Source organism: Falco naumanni, chromosome 3 (genome assembly GCF_017639655.2).
Source record: "Falco naumanni isolate bFalNau1 chromosome 3, bFalNau1.pat, whole genome shotgun sequence".
Lineage (NCBI taxonomy): Eukaryota > Metazoa > Chordata > Aves > Falconiformes > Falconidae > Falco > Falco naumanni.
This window is the reverse complement of record NC_054056.1, coordinates 25,111,374-25,132,669: the sequence shown is the minus strand read 5'-3', so window position 1 is coordinate 25,132,669 and position 21,296 is coordinate 25,111,374. Positions and strand designations below refer to the sequence as shown.

At 40.8% G+C, this 21,296-nt stretch overlaps 1 protein-coding gene across 5 annotated transcripts in view; it reads left to right on the top strand.

Annotated features, from left to right (window-relative positions):
- The window catches only part of PHACTR1 (phosphatase and actin regulator 1), a 303,507-nt gene that overhangs the window by 203,927 nt on the left and 78,284 nt on the right, over window positions 1–21,296 (top strand). For all 5 annotated transcript variants that reach the window (XM_040586602.1, XM_040586599.1, XM_040586600.1 and 2 more), the window contains exon 3: window positions 19,919–19,999. In XM_040586602.1, coding sequence (XP_040442536.1) covers window positions 19,919–19,999 — 81 coding nt within the window. The remainder of the gene's footprint in view (window positions 1–19,918; window positions 20,000–21,296) is intronic.

The following is a 21,296-nucleotide window of genomic DNA, read 5'->3' as shown; positions in this document are numbered from 1 at the left end:
TGCTAGCTTACCTGGGATTTGATGATTTAGGTTGGATAAAATTAGCCTTCGAGTCAGGTTCCAAAGCTGCAAGATTTTACTGTTTAAAGGAAGTATTTTATTGTATTCATAAAAACTGGCTTGAGGAAGTACTTTTCAGCAGAACATTGGAGGAATTAGATTTTTTTTAAATCCACAAAGCTCTTGTGATACTATGGAAAACATCACCTCTCTACTCCTGGAAACATGGTTAACAGCTTGCCAGTGTTGGTGGTGTAAGGAAGGCTGGCCCTACACCATGCCTTTGTGGTTAAGTTAATGTGATGTGAACAACTTTTTCATATTATTTTTGTGAACTAAGCAGGCTCCTGTTTCTCTTTTATAAAAACACTTGAGTCACCAGTAGTCCACGGTCAGTGAACACCCACTGGTGTTCTTCCTTTGTTACACTGAATAACGCTGCAGCACATGGTTCCATCTGAGTATGAGGATATGTTTAGGGGACTATTGCAGTGCAAAAAGTTAAATACTGCTGTTAGCAGACTAGGCCAGAAGGAAAATTCCCATATTTATATATTTATTTATTCATGGATTCTAGAAAGCTGATTTCTATCATATTTTCCTACACACACACTTTGGGAAAAGCTAGGAAAACTTTCTTGTGCTATCAGGCTATTTGCTTTGCTAACATGGTAAGCTAATGAATTCCATCAAGGGCAAATTCATAAATAATCAAGATTTCACTAAACAGGCTCAGCTCATCTCTTTTCTCCATGAAAATTCATATACAGCTTTTATTTTAGATAACTCTTAAAAATATCTGAGCCAGAATTGGTCTTTTTTCCCCCAACTTCTGGTACCTGTTCTGTGCACTTACGTTTGCACATCATGAGAGTTGCTTGAAAATTCCCTGTGCAGCTGCCATCAATGTACATGCCCAGTCCTAGAGCAATTTTGGGCAGGGCCAAGCCGCAGGGAAGAGGAGCGTAGTCACCTCCTTTGACACAGCGATGTGATGATGCTCTGTGCTTCTTGGAAGGAACACCTGGGTTTTGCTCTTATTGCATAGTCAAGGTTAGGGGCTTCATCTTTGTTTGCCCCTTGTGGTTTGCATCCTTTCTAGGGAAAGCATCAGAGCTCTGGAAAGTGTTAGTGAGAGGCTACAGGATCCACTGTAATTCTGTAAATTTAAACTATAGCTTTACTGCATCACTAAGGAAAGTCATACAGATGAGGATTATGTTTCAGGGGAAGGCAGGCATTAAAAACTACTTGCCGCCAGTGAAGATACCTTTGAAATTTTCAGAACAAGGACAGTACCTTAGCCTTTGGATCCAGTTCCACACTGGGCAGTTATTTCAGCCTTCCCCTTTCCTGGTTTGCCTGTGCAATTTCAGCTGCTGGTGGGTTTTTTGCATTCCTTCCAGAGCCGCTGTGCTGCGTTGCTGGCACATCGCAATTATTGCTTCGCACCCCAGTACTGGTTGCACTTCAGGGATGGCTGAGTAATCTGTTTATGTAGGCTCAGGAGGTGTTACCGTCTTTCTGATGAAAGATGTAATACCAAAAGCAATTTTAATGTGACAATTGATTTTATTTTTTCTTTTTTTAAGCTTGATTTGGTTGTCAGAACCTGTACCTAATGCTTATGTTACTGTGATTGCTCTTACAGCACGCCAGGCCAAAAGAAAGGGATAGAGCAGAAAATAATCAAAAAGTCACTTGAAAAAAAATCACCTCTTCTTTATAAAGAATGTGGGAAATCAACTGCATCATAGATTTTTTTTTCCTTCGAGCTCTGATGTCTGATCTTTGGTAAAAGTTACCTGCCGTGGGAGGGGGGCTTCTGTTTCCATTTTCTTACATTTACAAGGAAGATGGAGGTTATTATGCATTTATATTTGCATTTTCTCATGTATTAAAAATTTTAAAGAATTAATTAAAATTAATTTTATCTGCCCTGGAAGACACATCTCCTGAGTAGTTCAACTTATGTCCTCTCAATAACAGAGTGGCAAAAAATGTTTACAAAATCTGTTCAAAAGTTTGTTTTTCATAGCATCAAACACATATGATTAACTCGTTGGGGAAGGAGAACTATTTTACAAAGTCCAACAGCTTTGCACAAAAATATCGTTTCAATACCTCAAAAGTTCATTAACAAAAGCAGAGATAACCCAGCATTTCTTTACTTGATATTTCTGAGAGAAAATGAAAACAACAGTATGGAAATACTGATCACCTCTACCTCTTTTCAGGCCTTTTTGTGTACCAAGAAAAAAAAATCAAATAGGGCAAGCAACAGAAATTGTTTTAGAAAAAGAGGTTCTCCCCCTTTATAATTATTTTTTTAAATGTCAGCTTACACCATTGTTTAGAGTAATGTAAGTAACGCAAAAATATGTGCACCCTGCTGCATCAATTTATGTCTGCAATAAGCACATGGACTCCAGTGAAATTTCATCCAGATTTAGAAAGGTAATGAGAGCAGGTTTTGGTTCTGTGATTGTAGTAATTAGTTACCTAAATAGGGCCTTTATTTTTACTCTCGGAAAAAAGTCACAACTCACTATAATATGTTGAGACAGAGGGAAGCCAGCTGGCATGTCCCTATCTATCCATTGACTAAATAAATACAGTGTCATTAAATAAATTTCTGCAAATATAAAATCATGTTTATTTAATTATTGCCTGTTCTATGCCAAGGCAGTAAGCCTGTTGTGAATAAGCCTCATTGCACTCCACATACAACACTGCCTGGATATTTTGCTGCAGTGATACTTATCAGTCACACCTGCCTGACTTGATGTCTGAAAGACAATATAAAAGGCTATTTGAGCTCCAAAATTTTCAAGATAATGCTAAGCAGATTTTAAGTCCTGGAGGGTTTTACTTCTTAAGCATTACGCAAGAGATGCTTGCAATAAGAACCCACCCAGTAACTGCTCAGTGGTTTTCATACCTCCATCTCTTCCACCTTGTTTAGCCCTTGGCTTTTTCTCAGCATTCAAAACACTAATATGTCACCTGAATCCCAGGGGATAAAATAACTTTTTTTGATTTTCTACTTTTCCCTATTTATTTATTTTTTTAACTTTTCATTCTGCGTTGTTTTATTTCTTGGCTTCACAGAGAATCATATCTTTCTGTGGCGGGTGTCAGTTTGTATAGTTATTATTATACATGGTATTACACATAGTTATTATTATGTCAGATACCACAAAGCTGTCTGGAAATGCTGCCCATATTCACGGGCATGTCTGGACTGCTTGGCTGAGCTAGTACCTTTGAAGCTTAGCAACACTATGGCATTGACATCTCATTTATTTTCAGCCAGTACCTATTAAATAAAAACAAAACAGGAAAAAATATGACAACAACTTGCTGCTGTTCAGCAAATAAATCCCATCCCAAAGCCAAGAGAGATTCCTTAAAAATCTGATGCTCTTGAGCTTTTCTTAGTTTCTTGACGTATTTCTTAAGGACTGCAATTGTATCTGAAGGGGATTGAGGAACAGAAAAAATAGTTTACTTAGTGGAGGGAGCTGTGCTTACAGATCCCTGGACTTTCAAAGCTTCCATAGCTGTCACTGGGAGAGGCATTGGAAGAAATGTACCAGGACTCAGACCCAAGTTCACAGTAAATTCCCGTTAATCCACATGTTTTACAATATAGGCAGGTATATTCTGTTCAACAAAACCAAGTTTTCCAGAACCTTGTTGGTCTGAAAGCTTTCACTGATGGATTCATAACTCCCTCATCAAATGGTTCATTCCATTTGATGTTAATTCCATTCACTGTTAAAATAGCAGCTTAAATCTCATACTCATGAACTGGGCTTAAACCTGGTTTAATTAAAATTTGCAAAGACTGAGATTAAATCTATTTTCATTTCTAAACATTATGCATATTCTGCCCTAAAGATTATCAGCTTGGCCTTTTTATAAAACAGAGTGCCACCAGATTGTCACTGCTGCGTTCAACAGGGCTGCTGAAAGGACAAGTGATGAATGGTATGATGCCTTCAGGACGCGTATGACGTGCTGCAGCATCACTGCAGTGCCAGGGAAGTCTCAAACACGAAAAGAAAACATAACTTCAGCTGATTTCAGTTGGGGTGAAGGGGGGTGCTTTTGTTTGTAAACAAAGAAACATAAGGCTGGCAGTGGGGCTTTTGAGGCTTTTACGCTTTCAGTGCAAAAGCAGCAGAACCTGTCGGGTGTCGTAATGTAGACAACAGCAATTAGTGGTATCAGCACGATCCATCACTTTTAATTCTTGTTAAATAGAAATCAGGGACTGATACAGACTGGAAAGTAGCTGAAGGGTGTCTGGGTCCAGCTTTGCTGAAAGCAAAGGGCCATCTCTGGAGGTACTGTAGGTTTCCCAGCCAACTTTTAAATATCACAAGGGTTAGAGACGGAGATTGTGGGTGGGAAAGCAGTTCCAGTGCTTGACTACACTTAGTGTGAGGACTTATTTTGCTTGTATCTGATCAGAATTTCCCCTTGCTGCACCTTGTTTGCTGCCTCTTGTCCTTCCTCTGCGCAGCTCCAGGAAGAAGCTGGCTCTGCCTCTGCTATACCCATGCATTATATATATATATATATGGATTATACCCATGCATTATATATATATATGTATATATAGAGAGAGAGATAGATATCTGTAGCGACAGACAGCTGTCATACTCTTCCTCAGCCTTTGCTTCTCAAGGCTGAGTAGACCCAGCTCCCTCGGGCCCGTCTTACACATCATGTTTAGCCATTGTGGTGGGTCACTGCCAGACTTGCTCCCATTAGTGCCTTTCCTGTGCCAGAGAGCTGCAAGCTGGACACAGCACTGGACTAGTATTTCTCTATTGATATGTAACAGTAGGAAGCCTATAAATTTTAATGGAATTGGAGGTATGAAATTCTCGGTAAAACTTGATCATTTCTCAATGTTATTAGAGCATCCCTCAGGGCTGTATCAATGTGTAATGCTGCAGGATGCAGCTGTGCGTCATGCGGAAGTGAAAGGTAAGCACTGCACGTCCTGCCCAGCCTTTAGGAGAGGGTGGGAGATGTGCAGTCTCTGACCACCACAGGGAAGACAATTTCCAAACCAGATATATTTTCATTTTGATATTTATTTGTTTAATTGCCTGCTAAGCAAAGCCCTTTAATACGAACAAACAGATGAGTTTAAAAGCAAGAAGGTTCACATCAGATTAGCTTAATTATCAGGCTGCCACATCAGCAACAGTGGCTTGGAAAAGTGCAACAGATGGGTAAGAGAGCAGGGGGGAGTACTGGGGGGTTTGCCTTGCCCAGTGGCTGATGCGAGCTGTGCTCTGAACATCGGGGTGGGTCAGAGGGGGGGTGCACTAGTCCATCTTCGCACAAATGAGATTTTTCCATTCCGGTATCTTTGGACTCAGAAGGTTTGTTGATACTAAAAATACTCAGCATCTGGCTGTACAATCAGCATAAACCCACCGATACTCTGAGGCTCTACCATCCATAGGTCACTCCACCTAAATTATCTTTATCATCTTAATAAGATGACAGGATACTTGTTTGGTGTTTAAAACCCAAATAATGGAATGGAAATCTTGGGAATATAATTCTGATACCAGTCACTCAGCTATGCTCAGAGAGGGGAAAAATTCTTGTTTTACAAACAGCTGCTTCTCAGTTTACCTTAATGCTTCTCACTTTCTCTTAATGCTTCTCACTTTCCCTTCACGTTTCAGAATGCAGCCATTTAGCTCTGAACAGCAATATATAAGAGAGTATTTTGCTCGGTATTTAGCTCGGTCAAGCTTTAAAAAGTTTGTTTCTTCATAAAAGCATAATTTGGGGAATTGTTGTGGTGGGGGGTTTTGCAGGCCAATTGCCTGATGCTGCTGAGGCAGAAAAGGCACAGATTTGGGAACGCTGTCAGTCTGGAGGTGCGCACGGTGGCTGTGTGAAGGCAGCATCATTACACACAACATACACACAACATACAACCGTGACGCAGCTCTCGCTGCACGGTTGAGGTGCAGATGGGAGTGCCAGCCAGCCCTCCAGCAAAACACAACATAATGCCGAAGAGTCCTGTTGTAAAGTACTGCATCAAGAATTTTATTTTTGTCTACTATGCTCTTCCACCCTGCGAGAGATTCATTAGTCTCCAGTGCAAGATGCGGTTTGATTCCTGCCTTTTAAAGAACGATGTCAAAGGGATAATTCTAGCCACTTTTCATGCAGATACTTGAACACCTGTTTCTCCTTCATTTATCTGCCAAAGAATATTTGTTCAGGATAACACCTACTGATTTTATGTACTACTGCGATGTTTTTTTTTCCCTCATAGTAATAAAGGTGAATACCATAGGTGGCTTTTCTATAGGCCTTAAGCAAAATTATATGTAACAAAATCCTGAGATGCGTGGGTTGCGTGGTAATTTTGCTTTAACATTAAGCTAAATTTAAGATGCCATTGCATGTAACTGTCGTGTTTCTTCACAGTGTATTCATTTGAAATGTACACCATCCCCATATTCTGTAAGCCTGCTCTTTATTATGGCAAATTCAAATCTTTTGTAGTTAACTAGTTTCAAGGAACCTTGCAATATTTGCAGATTATCAATGTCATCTTTTCCTGCTCTTTATTCCTCATTTGCAATTATAATAATCCATGATATTTCAGCCATCTCCACAGCAACTAATTATAATGGCAGAAATAGACTGACATCTATTGCTATTATGCAACAGAAGTAAGTGAACTTTCACAAAAATAAATCATTCAAATCTCACTGATGTAAAAAAAGACCAGGTTAAAGTTGGTACAGAAGAATATTTAGGTAGAGTTAATCATTAAATGGTATTATTTCTTCACTTAGATCTGAATTTTGAAGCTACTTCATGAATAATTTAATTGATGTATTTTTAACAACATAATGGCGTTTTGATAATCTTCAGAAAAATATTTCAAGGTAATGTCAACTTTCATCAAAGTTGTAATAGTCCATGGAGCGGTGATTTTCAGCTGCTCTGTGGTTATTTTTGTGAAGCATTAGTCAAAATCCACAGAACAGCTCAAGTTTATACTCTTTGCTAAATAACCATCTACAGTCAGGTCCTCAGCTGACACGGGGCAGAATTTCAGATTTCAGGTTCACGTTCCATTGGCACTTCATGTACTGCACTGTCAGAAACCAATCAATAGCAATTAAGATTTGTCCAGCGTGAAATACAGCACACGCTCTTGTACTTCCTAGATCTGAAAGAAAAAAAGAAAAAAAAAGCAAAAAGAAATGCTTAGCTTCCTCTGAGATGAACGAAGCCCATGTTGGAAAAGGGCTCTAAGCCTGGATGCCATGCCAGCTAGTAAGCTGCTTTTGCAACCAGTGCTACACAGGCCATGAAACCTGAACCCATTTTTGTAATTTTAGATGCTAATATGTTGAACTCTGTATTACTTAACAGTTCTGATTTAATCACACAAGAAAAATCCCCTGACATGCATGGTAAGGAGATAAAATTCAAGTTCCTTTCAAAGGCAAATTAGATGCATTTGCACATTTCCCGGCAATTAGATAATTGAATACAGTGTATAGTTTTGTGTGTTGGGATCCAGGGTGTTTTCTCCTGGTTCATTAAACACATCCTTTAAAGGAAAATACACTCAAGGTCGGACAAAGTAAATCAAACTGAAGTCCGTGCAGCCAGGCATCTTTCTTGCAGTCAACAGTTACACTTATTAACAACATATGCAAGGAGCAGGGTAAGTATGTATTTTTTGTCCCCCCACATAACAAATCAGATTGCTGTACTCAGAAATTCATGCACCAAAAGCTGTATCCAAATTAAGGAGCCATATGTGGATGTATCTTTTGCTTTGGGTCATTTGAACCCAGTCAATATCCTTTAGGGCTAAAGGTGTGAGTTAATTCCACCATCAAAAAAGACATTGTAGACAAAAGCACCTTTTTTTTTTTTTTTCCAGATGCATCCTGATCATTTTCTTGGGTCCTTTTTATTTCTTGCATTTTATAAATGAGTGAATTCACAGTGTCACGGACCTCTGTTGTATTCCCCACCAGTTGCCTGTTTCGCAGGGTGAAGGCTTCTGTTTCGCAGCCTGCTGTCACGGTGCTTGCTGCACCTGGTCCCGAAGGTGGCCGAGGCAGTTTCCCCTCATCTCTGGGTCTGGAACAGCACGAGGGCTGTGGGGATGCTTTGGAGGGCTATGCCAGGCCAAGGGAGCCCTGTCTGGTGCAGCTCCCACCAGAGGGTTTGTAGAATGTGTCTACTGATGCTTTGTGCCTTCATTTTCTTTCAAGGGAACTATTTGGTTCGTGCAGAGCACAGCCTAGGTGACAGTTACCATGTATTTTTGTGAATATCAGGGGACCAGGACCCTGGTATAAAAGAAGAGATGACCAAAAAAATCCAATTTCACTATCACTGTTAATTCCTGTACAAGATACCTCATCCCCTTAATAATTTTTCTTATGTTTTTCTGTCCCTTTTTCTGCTGTATCTTTTTGGAAATGGATAACAGCTTGCCTTAGCTGTAGACCAGTACCCTAGTGCATAGGTGCTGTATTTATTTCCTAGTAATTCCTAATTTCTGTTTCCTTTCTTACTGCCCCAAGCATTAAGACGATGTTTTCAGAGAATTCTCTGCAGAGTTTCTGAGCGCTGTCTTCGGAGTGGGGATGACTAATTTAGCTGTTACGAAGTGTGTATAGTTAGAACTGCCTTTTCCCAAATGGCTTTTTTTGCTCTTATCAATGTTGAATTTTGTCACTCATCATTTTGTATCATAAGAACTTTTGTGGCTTTTTGCAGTCTGCCTTAGTTTTGCAAGCAGCAAATCTCGTCGCCTCCCGATTGCCAGCCTTCCTGGAATGTGTCTTGGTGAAGAGAGCAGGTCATAGCGCATCCCTCTTGTTTTATATACCAGGCATCCTTCCTTGCTTTCTGCATGTTATTAACCCACTAGAAGATGCTTGCTCTTACGTCATGCAATTTTAATGCTTTCAATGACCTGAACATAGGGGTTATCTCACAGGCAGGCTCGTTGCCTGGTGCACAGCACCAATTCGCACACGGCGTTGAGTATTTCTATTCCTTTAGTTTGTGCAAAGTAGGGAGCCAGGCATTTCTGGGTTACCACCTAGCTCCCTGACTGCCAAAACTTTACACTGTTTACATAGTTTAGCATACAAATACATTACCCTTCATGGGTTACAAGTTACCTAATTCCTTCATTACTTAGTGTTCGGTTTCCTATTTGTCAAATAATTCTCCTGCTTCTCAGTGTAATTAGTTGCATGCCCAGGCTCCATTTCTTTTGGGATCTGAGGGATTTCTTGAGTCAGTCGGTGGTTGCAATCTCCCCCTGCCAGCATTACCTTGCCCCTAGTTTTTGCCGAGCTCATTCCTCATGGTGAACTTCCAGTCAGCTCATCTGTCTTGTGGGGTTGCTTCCTTTTGAAGTTACTCTTTTGGACAAAGGATCTATCGGTGCTCAGCGAAGTGCTTAGCAGGATGTGCAAAAACATTTATATCTTGAATTAACTATAACAACTCATTTGTTTCAATTGTCTTAAAGTCAAGCTTCTAGCAATACATTTGATGTTATTAATCATTCCCTTAGTCATTTGATGTCATAGGGGTTTTGGAACCCTGAAGGCACTAACATGCAACAGAGCATCTTCATTCATTGGCTTCTATGAACCTCCCACCTCAAACCCAGGATGATTCTTCTCCCATCTCCCTTCTGCTCTAGGTGTCCTGTTTCTGGCTCCATGCTTTGTAGCTGTTCCTAGACTGGTGGTATGGAAACCAGGCTTACTGGTCTGTAATCCCCAGGTGACTTTTGGACTCAAAAATAGCACGTTCTATTTACCACCTCCCACTTTCCTATCTTATCTAGGTTACATGCCATGCTTACTAGTTAGGTTTTGATTTCCTGAGGAACTCTGGGAAGAAAGCTGCCTGGTCTTGGCAGGTTACTACTCTTCATTTTATTGATTTCTTTTAAAAGCTCTCCCAAGTGGTGCTTCACTTAGAAAGACTTCCACAGCTCCTTGTAAAGAAGATTTCACTCTGAATTCTGTTGAAGCTCTTTAGAATTAGCACTGCTGTGAAAAATATTTGGCTTTTTTACCATGATCTTTGTCCTTCTGGACCATTGTCTATAACCTTACATCATCTATGAATTTACCAGTTTTCTGTTTGCTTTTCTACACATTCAACAGATAAACTTTATTAAGGTCTGGGCAGTAAGGACACTTACACTGGAATACTGAGATACCACACTTCCATTATAACTTTATTTTTACACAATATTATCTACATTTATAATATGATTATGCCATAAGAAATGTCTAGGCTGTTATCATATCTCCTTCACATCGCTGTCCTTCCTATTATTTTCCAAATTTGCTTCTTGTATCGGTACTTCAGTTCAAAACTGTTATAGTCTAATTCATATCTTCTACTCTGTCTCCCCATCCCAGACAAGCATCATAACCATGTTTCTCCACACAGAAGATGCACTAAGATAACATAAAATACTAAGTGCACTATCACCTTATTTTCTCTGATAATTTCAGCACTTGCTGGAGAGGAGCATAAAACTATTTTGTCATTGGTGGATTTTGTAAAAATTTATCTCCTATTGAAATAATGGAATAATTCATACTATGAGGCAGGATGGTGCACGCCAGATTCTCATGAAGCTATTCTACTACATTCATGTTACTGTAATTGAAATCCCAGTCTCTTCTTTTTTTTCCCCCCCCCCCCCCCCCCGTTGATTCCAGAGATCTACCATGCATAGTGGAAACTTTCCCTCCATCTGGAAAAGCTATCTTTTCAGTCAAAAAAGAAAAAAAAAAAAAAGATCAAAAATTCAGACCAAGACTGTAAATGTATAAAACATACTGAAATTGCACGTGTGGCTTGACTGTAGCTCAAACAATTATCAGCTTCCACACCCAAAAGTAGACTGCACTATTTTGGGTGCTGAGACAAGGGTGTTAAAGGCACTTCGAGGTTTTTTCAACATTCAGTCTATTTTCTACCAACCAGCTAGCACCATTGCACACACTGGAGATATCATCCAAAGGTAATTGCTGGATGATGTGACAGCTGCAATTCAGGAATCTTCTTATTCTGGAGGAAGTGGCTGTTGCTTTGTGATTCAGTCATTTCTATAATCAAATATTAAATGAGTGGTTTCCTGTTTGGCTCCTAATAGAGGTCTGTGTTGAAGGGTTGCTGCCAGTTCATTCCAATAACAAATGCATTTTTAATTTGTGTGTGATTAGCTGAGATTTTCTGAGTGTACAAAAGTAGCGATGGTTTTCGAGAAGCATTTGAAATCTTAATAGCTTCTCTCTCGAATAGGTGCTAAGCCAAATTCCGGTTTAAAGTAGGTATTTCTTAGCTGCAAGCTCTGCTTTGTAACATTTATTTTAAATAGGTGTACATGCAGACACAGATGCACAATTATCCATCTGCTTTGTGTGTCTGTTTGGGAGGCTGCTGTGTACTAATTACTCCAATACAAGTGGAAGAACTGTTTCCTAAACTGTAATTTACTACAACAGCGTTTGGGTAATGTGCAGCTATTTTTTAAGTTACCCCAAATCCCTATCTGGTAAAACAGAAGCATCCAGCTGATCAAGCTTTCGTCAGTGTAGCCAAAATAAGATTGATTAGGGAGTAAAGCACTGGTTTTACACATCTGTCTGTCTGTGGGTAGGAGGCAATACCTGTTCGTAGAGTTACAGCTGTAAGGTACACTCGGGCTGTAAAACAAACCATACAGCCCTTGGCTGTCGCTACAAAGAGCTGTGCTGCTCAGCTGGCTGTGGACAGCTCGCTCGTCTATCAGCAAGGTGGTCCTCCAGCTGGCAAACAAGGGCACCAAATACTGGTGAGCAGTTGGGTTCTCATCTCCTGCTGGTCTGTCCAAGCGTTCCTCCTCCCTGCTTAGCATCAGCCTGCCGCTGGTTTGGTTTTATCCTGAAATTTTTTCCCCTTTTGTTGTCCCAGGAAAACTGACTCCTTCACCCTCTAAAAGTTACGCTGGAGAATCCAGTTTCCTGACATCTGCTAGTCTTGTTTCTGTAAACTGTGCTCTGTATTTTGCCATCTGGGTATGTTGTTTGATGAGGAGCAAATCCAAAAGCAGCAGCTTGCCTCGTTATTTATATCCCATGTGTAAACTCTGTTCTGGAGAGAATTCTCTAGAGAGTCACAGGAGTCGTTATCTTATTCTGGCAATGCCCACCATGCAGATCCTTTGGGGTTTGCTTCGAGGAAGGTCCCTTGAAACTATTATGCAGCAGAATATTGCAAATAGACATTTCTGCCATTACAGATGACACCGCAGATCCCAGCTGCAGTATTGTCTGTCTGGGTAGCATCTTCTTAGGGTAAGGGAAATACACTGCAGATAGCTCACCCGGGTCTTCACTAATTTGCTTTTAGCGTCGTCGGTTGTTGTACGTACAGAAAGCTGAGACTGCAAGGAGCCTGGAGCAAGTTGAGTCACTTGTAAAAAGCAACTGTTCTTTGGGATGTTCAGCTGCTGCTGCTGTTCCTACACCTTTCTTTCAGATTGCATCGCTCATCTTGTCTGGTTGCAAAGGCTTGATCTGTAGAACCCGTATTCTTGCTGTTTCTTTGACGCTGTAACGTCTGTATGTTGTAACGCAGAAGCATGTAGGAGAAACCATTATTTCAACTGCTAGTGTTCAATGTAAGAACATGAATGGATCTCCCTATCAGGAGGATTGTGTCAGCTGCCTTCTGCTGGCACTGAGGACATAGCTTCCTTGCAGTAAAAACTGTGGTGGTAATAGCTATGCTCAATTTATCTTTAAACTAGCTATAGCTACTTTAGAGTGCTGGTAGCAGTATGGACTTCAGCATGGGCTGTTCTAGCCTGCCAGGTTTCTTACTTAGATGAAAGCCTTCAAATAAGTCAGTACCACCCCCTCGTTCCTGGTTTTGATGCCTAAATTATATAGACCAAGAATGCCCAGGGTATGGCTTTCTTTGCTGCAATCATGCTGTAATTACAGAGCAGGTGTACTCTTAAGATATGTTATGTTACCTTGTTGCAAATTTCTTTAATTAAGGTACAGAATCTCATTTTTCATTAAGTTGTGGAAAGCAATACCTGTCAGTGGCTCAGCTTTCCAGTTCTTAACCTGGCATTACCTTGGAATTCATGAAATTGCTGTGCGGCAGTTCAGAGGGGAGTACAGGGGGAATGTATTTTCTTCATTTTTTTCAATATTCTGGTCAGCTTTCTGAATTTCTCCCTAGCCTGCTGTGCAATACTTCTCAAATCTGACAAGAAAAGCAATTATGTAGAAAGGAGATGAAAATGTGAGTCTTTCCAAAATCCTGTTGATAGCCTATCACAGTTCATTGACACAGTGGGGTTCATTTTGCTGTTTATTAGCTGGCCAGTTGAGAGTGGTAACAATTTTTTTAAGGGTGTCTACAGTCTTGTTTTCTTTTCACTTCCATTTTCTTAGTTTTTTTTTTTTTCAGACACATGCCTTTTTTTGTATTTGTCAAGATTTCTTGGTTTATCTCCTGTTTTCATGTATTCATCTTCTGCCAGGCTTGCTCTGCTTGGCCTGTGAAATCCACTATGCTGGGTTCCTTTGGATCTAGCTTAAATTTTGGTTCTTTCCCTAGGAATGCAACTTCTTCGATTTTTTTTTTTTTCAGCCCTTCAATAAGAAAAAATTACAGTCCATCTGCTCTTGGATTAAATTCCGGATTTTTTTAGTTTGGTTCCTTCTGTTAATTATGGTAGAGTTGTTCAGATTTAATTTCTCTGCCTTTCCTTGTGTTTGCTGAATTCTTGGTTATATGCTGTGTTTCTGAGTTGTGGTACGGTGTTGTGATCTCCTTTACTTAATGTGGTTTGCAGTATTTTGATTAGCTCCTGCAATTCTATGTTTACAGATTTGACTTTGCATCCATTTTCCTCCCTAGTCTGTCCTCTGGCTGTTTACATGTAGTAATGATCAGTATCAATCTAGAGTTTTCTTAAGGCCGATTTCAGCTTCTTCCACAGTCTTACTTTCTTTTTACAATCAGTAAAGAAGGGAGAATTCCATTTTTATCTGTAGTTACCAGGTGTGGCAACCATTATACCTCCTAAACACCTCTGACTAGTAACTAGAGATTTTAGGTTTGATCCTGCGTTCTCAGAGAAATGTGTAGATTTTTACTGTGCAATTTCAAAGGCTTGCCTGTGCAAATGAAGATTTACGGTGCTGCTAGTCCAGTGCTTCTCGCTGGAGATAGACAGGTGCCTTGAGTTGATCTGACGTTGAGTAGAAGCAAGATGCCCTACTATCATCTTCTCTGTATTTTAAGTAGTCATAATCTAAAATAAATCCAGTTGTACTTGCAAGACTGGAAATAAAATTTTTATTCTTTTTTTATTATTATTCTGGCCTCTTTTTCCTTTTATTTTTCTTAATTATAGATTAACAAATTTTATGTCTTGAAGGATCATTTCCTGGCCTAGCTCGTTGGCCACTGGCTGCAGAACAGTTGCTGTTAATGCTTTGCTACTGATCTAGCAGGTGATGAGCCATGTTGTTTCAGCTTGTCTGTACCTCACCTTTCCACCTCTGTAACCATAATGATTATACTGGTTTGCTTCTAGAGTGTTCTGAGTCACTCCACCAGTGCGGCATCAATGCCAGGTTTTATTCCTGTTTTGTTAGTTGGTCTTGTAGCACATGCCACAGAAGTTTTCCAAATGATTCACGTACTGAAAGGGATTTATTTGGTCAACTATTGTAGCAGCGCCTGATTCAGAAAGGTATCTGTAATTTTTTTTTTTTAAAGCAAGCTTAACTTTTAATACACACACATCTTTCCCCCACTGATGATCACTTATTTTGTAATGTCATAGAATGGGATACCAGGCTGTGGTCAGAAGAAGAAATCTCATGGGGGAGATCACAGGTGAAAAAGGGGCTCCTCATCCTTCCTGGGCAGTAGTCTGTCCCCGTCAGATTCTGTAGATGGGACTGTTACAGGAGTAACCTCCAGGCGGAGGTTAGAGAGAGCCAAAACTTGGGTAAGAAACTTTAAACCTCAAAGATTCAGAAGCCTGTTGGAATATTTTTTTCTTGCCTCAGGCTTCAAGAGACTTATGAGTGTTTGAAGCCAAGCAAAACCATATTTAGCACTGAGCAAAGCAAAACAGTTATTTCAACCAAGCTAGGTTTTGGCGTTGGTCAAACCCCAAGCTCACAGCAGCAATGCTGGGTGTCACGCCACAGCTATTGAAACAATCCCAAAATTAATGGAGCTCTGTGTGGGCTGGCACATCTATATTTTCCTCAGTTCCATCTCAGACTTTCATGTACAGCAGCATTTGTTTTCTTCAAACTATCCTCTTCAATCAATTTTCATTTCAGGAGTGGATTCAGCCCTAATTTATGCATCTTTATCTCAGCTACTCCCCCTTAGCCTCCTTTACAGTCATTAAAGACTAACAGGCACTTCCAAGGGGCAGTTCAGCCTGGTTTAGATGCTTACATTGGGCTGAGGTCAGTCATGCCTGGGGCTTGCTCTTAATATATAAGGAGGCCAACTCAGAGGCAGAAACCCACACTGTAAAAAGTTCTATCATTCCTGCTCCGTTTGATTATCAAGAAAATCTACACAGCTGGATGAATTTCAAGATTATGCGCTTTGATACACAATCCATCACATCTGAAAACCTCTCCTTCCTTACAAGTCTAAAGGAAATATTGATGGTTGTTTATCTTAACACTGTGCAAAGCACTTGGTTTATTTGTTTCTACTTACTCCATCCTGGATTATTAGCAAAGCAAATTTCTGCCTATTGAATCCAAATATAATAGATGCACCAGAAAGCTTCTGCTCTAAGCTTCATTCCTGTAATGACTTTTGCTTCCTAAAATCATCATGAAAATTACAGTGGCCTTTGAAAGGAAGAATTCATGCAAATCAACCCCCAGTGCTTTTTAAGGTGGAGACAAAGAGCACCCTCAGAAAAAAAGCGAGGTTAAGGTTCAGCTGGCTGGCACAGGACCAGGGTTTAGTTTCAGTCGTCAGATGAGAAGAAAGGGCAGGACTTGTTTATTTAGTCCACCCCTTGGTTTAAGCAGCAACGTGACAAGTTATGGCAAGGAGGCCGGTTTGTTCTCTCATGGGTGCAGGTTGGAAGAGTTAGTCTTGGAGGGATGGATGGAAGGGACAGAAAGGTTACATGTCCTGACTACATGAACGCCTCTTTGACTGGTTAATGGAGCAGCAGAAGAGCTTGGCACAGAGGCAGCGGCGGGCTTCACCTTCTCAGCTGGAGGAGCAGCCCACAGTTGCTGCCATCACGGAGCGCAACGGCTTATTAAAGGAATAAAGATAAAACTGTGCTTCATTTCCAGAATGGAGGGGTAGGAACTCCTCCTGACCCTGTCAAGGTTTTACTGATCTTAATGGGTCTACCACAGAGAAAAGCTCTGGTTGAACAGTGGAGGGGTGCTTCTCCTGAGGGACGAGTTCAAAAACACCAGCTCGGAAACATTAATAAAAGCATTTCCCACTGTTTCTTCATCAGAGCTTAAAAGAAACCACCTACTGCAGAGCACACTGGCAAAATCTGTATGCTTCACCATAAAATACATATACACTCATTTCTATAAACTTAGTAACTGAGAGGTTCTTAGAGAGTAGATGAATTTGTGAAGATAACCGGTTTCTGGGACAAGCAGACCCCATAAAGAGGGCCTGATGCTTATTTCTGTTCTCCTGGAAGATTGTACAAAAGAAAAAAAACAGGTTAATCACCAAAAAAATTGCCAATAGAGTAATACATCTTTTGTTAAATATTAATTATATTTACTTTTTTCCCCCATCACAGAATTTACAAGGTTCTCATGAATCAAGGATTAATTCAGAGGGGTTTATTTATCCTCTGCTGTGAATGGATCCCTTCTCACTCAAGAGTGAATGAATTTATTCTGTATCAGCTCTCCGCTTGAAAAGCAAATCCCTCGTAAAAGAACTGGCAATCTTTGCCAGAGAAATCCAGACCAAGTAAAATATTTCATTGTTCAGGCTGTTAGATCTTAATGAGTTCTGCGTCTAAGCGCTTCTGATTTTTTGTCCATCTGATCCAGCAGTAGCACAGCAGTTTATGCTCTTAAATGTGCAAGACTTGTTTGGGAGGAGGATTTGTATTAAAGGCAGGCAGCGTGTTCCATAGTTTTATTATAGCATCTGTTATTATCATTCAGGGCTGCTCTTAGCCCAGCATGCCTTTCCTCTAAATATCTTATTAATTAAACTGGCTTAGTGGGAAAATAATTAATACTTTAAGTCCTGTACCTACTTAGAAAGGATTTAGAAACTGAAAAAATTGGTTTTGTCTGAGCTTCAAACTGGAGGCTTGTGGGGGTTTTTTTGATTATTGAGCGGAAGCAGATTACAACTAAAGGGGAGTATCTGAAAAGCCTATGTGTATACAGCCTTCCAAATATATATATATATTCTATCTTTGAAATTCTGTCAGACTGCAAAGATAGTCTGACTATATATAGATATTAAAAATATTTTTATATATATGTATATATATAAAAATAGACTCTGAGAAGTCTTGGTCAATACTTGAGTGTCTTCAGGATGCTCCTGCACTCCTTCAAAATGTCCTGCTAACCCTGTTTAGCACTTGATCCCCCAGAAGCCTTTACCCCAACCCACAAAACTACTGTGTTCTTTACCACTGCTTTAACAACGTGGTGGGACTCCTCTCCGTGCAGTAGCAGCGCTGCTGCCTTGCATGGCCAGCTGTTGGCTAGGCAGGAGCGTGGGACGGTGAACCCGGGGGGGTGCCAGTGCATTTGTACGTGGATCTGTTACTAGCTGTTCCTGGTAAAGGACAGAAATAGCAATATTTGCCCGTGTCTTTGTGAGCAGCACTGCGGTCTTGATGCAGAAACTGCTGCTTTGCTGCTGTTGCACCCAGCTTGATTTCCCAGTGACAAACAGGCTCGGACAGACTGGGCGCCGTTCCCTGCTTGCGCTAATGGGAAATTACACTTTCTCAGACCTGTTGTAAAAGGTGTTGGGTGCTGCCAAATTGCTCTTTAAAGTCAGTGAAGGTTTTAACAATTCCTGGGGTGAGCGAAAGCTCAGGAGGTAGCTGTAGCTTGTTTTGGCTTTTTTTTTTGGAGGGGCTGAGAGCAGCTATTTTTAAGGAGCAAGGGGAAAAAGCTTTACATGCCATACCAGAACGCAGCCCTTCAGCGCAGGGAGAAGCAGCATGGGGAGCAGTCTGCAACGTGCCTCCAGGGTCTCATCGTCGGGTATTTCTTTTCAAAAGCATATTAGAGACTTAGGAATCAAAGTTTCATTGAAAGCCAGTGAGATGCCTAAAGCACTTCTTCAAACAGGGCTAAGGCACTCTGGAAAATGCTGTAGCTGTTAACAGCCTCCAAAATAAAACTGTACCATGCGGCTGGCTAATGGGTATGTGGTCTTGTGCCTCAGCAAGGGGACCTGCCATTAATTCGGACCGATGCTGGAGTTCAGAGGGTGTGTTCAGGGGAGACCAGGGGGTTTATTAGCCACTGACTGTACCCACTGGCCACCTTTGTCCTGAAGAATACATGTTCAAAGCCGATTTTAAAAATAGACGAACCTAAATTTATTCTGTGAAAAAGAGTGAAGCAGAGCTGGCCTTGTTCATACTAAGCTGGAAATATCTGACAGCAAATAAGTCACCATGAGTGCGGTGTGTCAGTATAAGCCTAGCTAATTCACCAAGTAGATATGCCCCAGCAGGAACAGCCAGCAGTGCCAGGAAATGTTATACCCTCCTGTTTGCAGGGATGGAGAGAGGGGTACGAAGCCTCTTTTGCTTTAAATATGCCTCGGGCAGACTGGAGATGCTACGTCCCAGTTCATTTGTGTGTGCGTGCATCTGTGCTGGGTCTGAGAGGGGAGCATATGGCAGAGGCGATGCACCTTGGCCGTCCCTCTCTTTTGGCAGGCGCAGGCTTGTTTCTCCAGAGCGTGCACAGTCACAGCCGCTCCTGCACATCGCTTCTCGCGCCCCTTGCTTGCTGGCTTTCAGCTCTTTGCCTGAATGTGTGTCCTTTGTGGTGGTTTGGTTAAATGGACGTTGGTTTAATTAATGCTGAACTAAACAAACATGAAATTTCTAGCTGTCATTTTGCCACCCCAGTGACCGCTGTCTCCAAGCAGCCAATACAGGACTTGGGCTGTTCAGACCTGGTGTACGTTGTGGTGGCTCTTATGGAGTTTCCCTCATTTACACCTTTTGGGGAGGAAACACTCCTTCAAGGAAGAGAAAACTCCAGTAAACAGTTGTGGGGTTTGGGGATTATTTTTTTTTTGTATGGGTTTTTTTGGGTTGTTGGTTGTTGTTTTTTTTCACTGTCAGAATGCCTTGGTCTGCTTTCCCTGGAATTAGTGGCAAAAAAGCCTTGGCTTCAGGACAGCAGAGGTGCTAGCCTTCTTCCATGGCATGGGGACAGTCCACGGCCACCTCTTTCATTTGTGTGATCCTTCATGTTGCCTCCTTTCTTACCTTTCCCTCTCTGGCTTCTGCAGTAATTGCCCTTTTCTCCCTTTGCTGTCTCTAATTCTCCACAGAAATGTTTGGGTCGTGTCAAAATTAAGCAAACAGGAGTGCCGACATGCCCTTGCATCGGGCACTCTACAGCCATTTCTGTAACCATCAGCAGGCAGATTCTCTGGGCTGCCAGTAGCATTTATTTTGAGACACTAATTTGCCACTGACTTGAAGAAGAGAAAAAATGTTTCTTTAAAATACTTTAAAAGGCGTACAGCCTTTTAAAACAATCATTTCCCTTCTTTCCTATTTATATTGACCCTTCTCTTTTGCTTACAGCTTTGGAAAGAAAAATATCAATGAGGCAAAGCAGAGAGGAGCTTATAAAACGAGGAGTACTGAAAGAAATTTTTGATAAAGGTAAGTGTTCTTCTTTTCACAACATTAAATTGACATCCCGTATAGTTTTACGACCAGATACTACATTATTGCAACACAATCCTGAATTGCAGAATAAAGTCTCCAAGCATCTCTTTTGATTTCACCATGGGCTGGCCCTCTCGGTTGGATACGTGTGATAGTTACCTAGCAAATAAAACTGAAAACGAATCAGAAATGCAAAGCAGTAGAAATATAAATCACAGCAACGGGCAGCAGTCACTCACTGTAAACCAGCAAGGCATCCAGACTGCGGGGCGGGGGGCGGGGGGAGTGGGTCCGTGCACGCACGCGTTATCGTTGTCTGGTTGAGTCATTCTGGGATTAAGTGTTGTGGAAAAGGGAAACATTTACAGGTTTTGGATCCTGACAAGCACAGAACAGTGTACATTCCCTTGAAACAGCACAGAAGACATAATAATAATAAATCCTTGTTCAGGATAATTAATTTGTTGACTTGGTAATGTATTATTTATGCAAAATGCTATTGTTTTACAAACACCATTGTTTTACGCTGGTAATGCAACACATATTTGACAGCTATTATGTATGTGTCAATCTTTAACCACAGCCTTTATTTGTTTTGCTTTGTCAATAACTAAGGCAATGAATTCAGCAAATTATATAAAGACATGCCAAAGTTACCTCTTAATTTTAATAGAACTTACACATATTGCTTTAAAGCTTCATTAATTCAAATTCTAAAAGTCTTTAACAATGCCAGTACAAAACCTGTTAGAAGTCAATAGAAGTTATAAACTTCCACAGGTATTAGAAGTACTTCATAAAGGATGGACCATTTAAATTTACTACCTACTTCTTTAGCTTATTGGGAATTTAAAAATTTGCTAACCCAAACTGTATGTTTCTTTAAATGAAAAATAAAAAATAAAACCAAAACAAACCAAAACATTGCAAAATCGAAGAATTATGCTGCTTGTCATTAAATGTTACAGGTTTTACCTGTTATGTATTTTAGAAGCTTCTAATTCTTTAGATCTAACACCTGTGCTCTCACTATGACCTGCTGGCTTGAAAGTCATCAGGGTAGAAACAGCTCCTGACAAAAGGTTTGTCCTTCTCACTGCTTTGGGTTGTCCACGTGTTGGAGGGTGACTGAGAGGAGATGTGCCGCCACGAAGCAGGCATCCCTGCAGCCAGCGGGGCATGGTCCAGGCTGTCACACCGTGTGTGTGACAGCCTGGAAGAGGCCAGGGCATAGGTCCCTGTTCTGTGCCCTGGCCAGCTCAGAAGTCAGCCTTCAGTCACACCTCTGTTG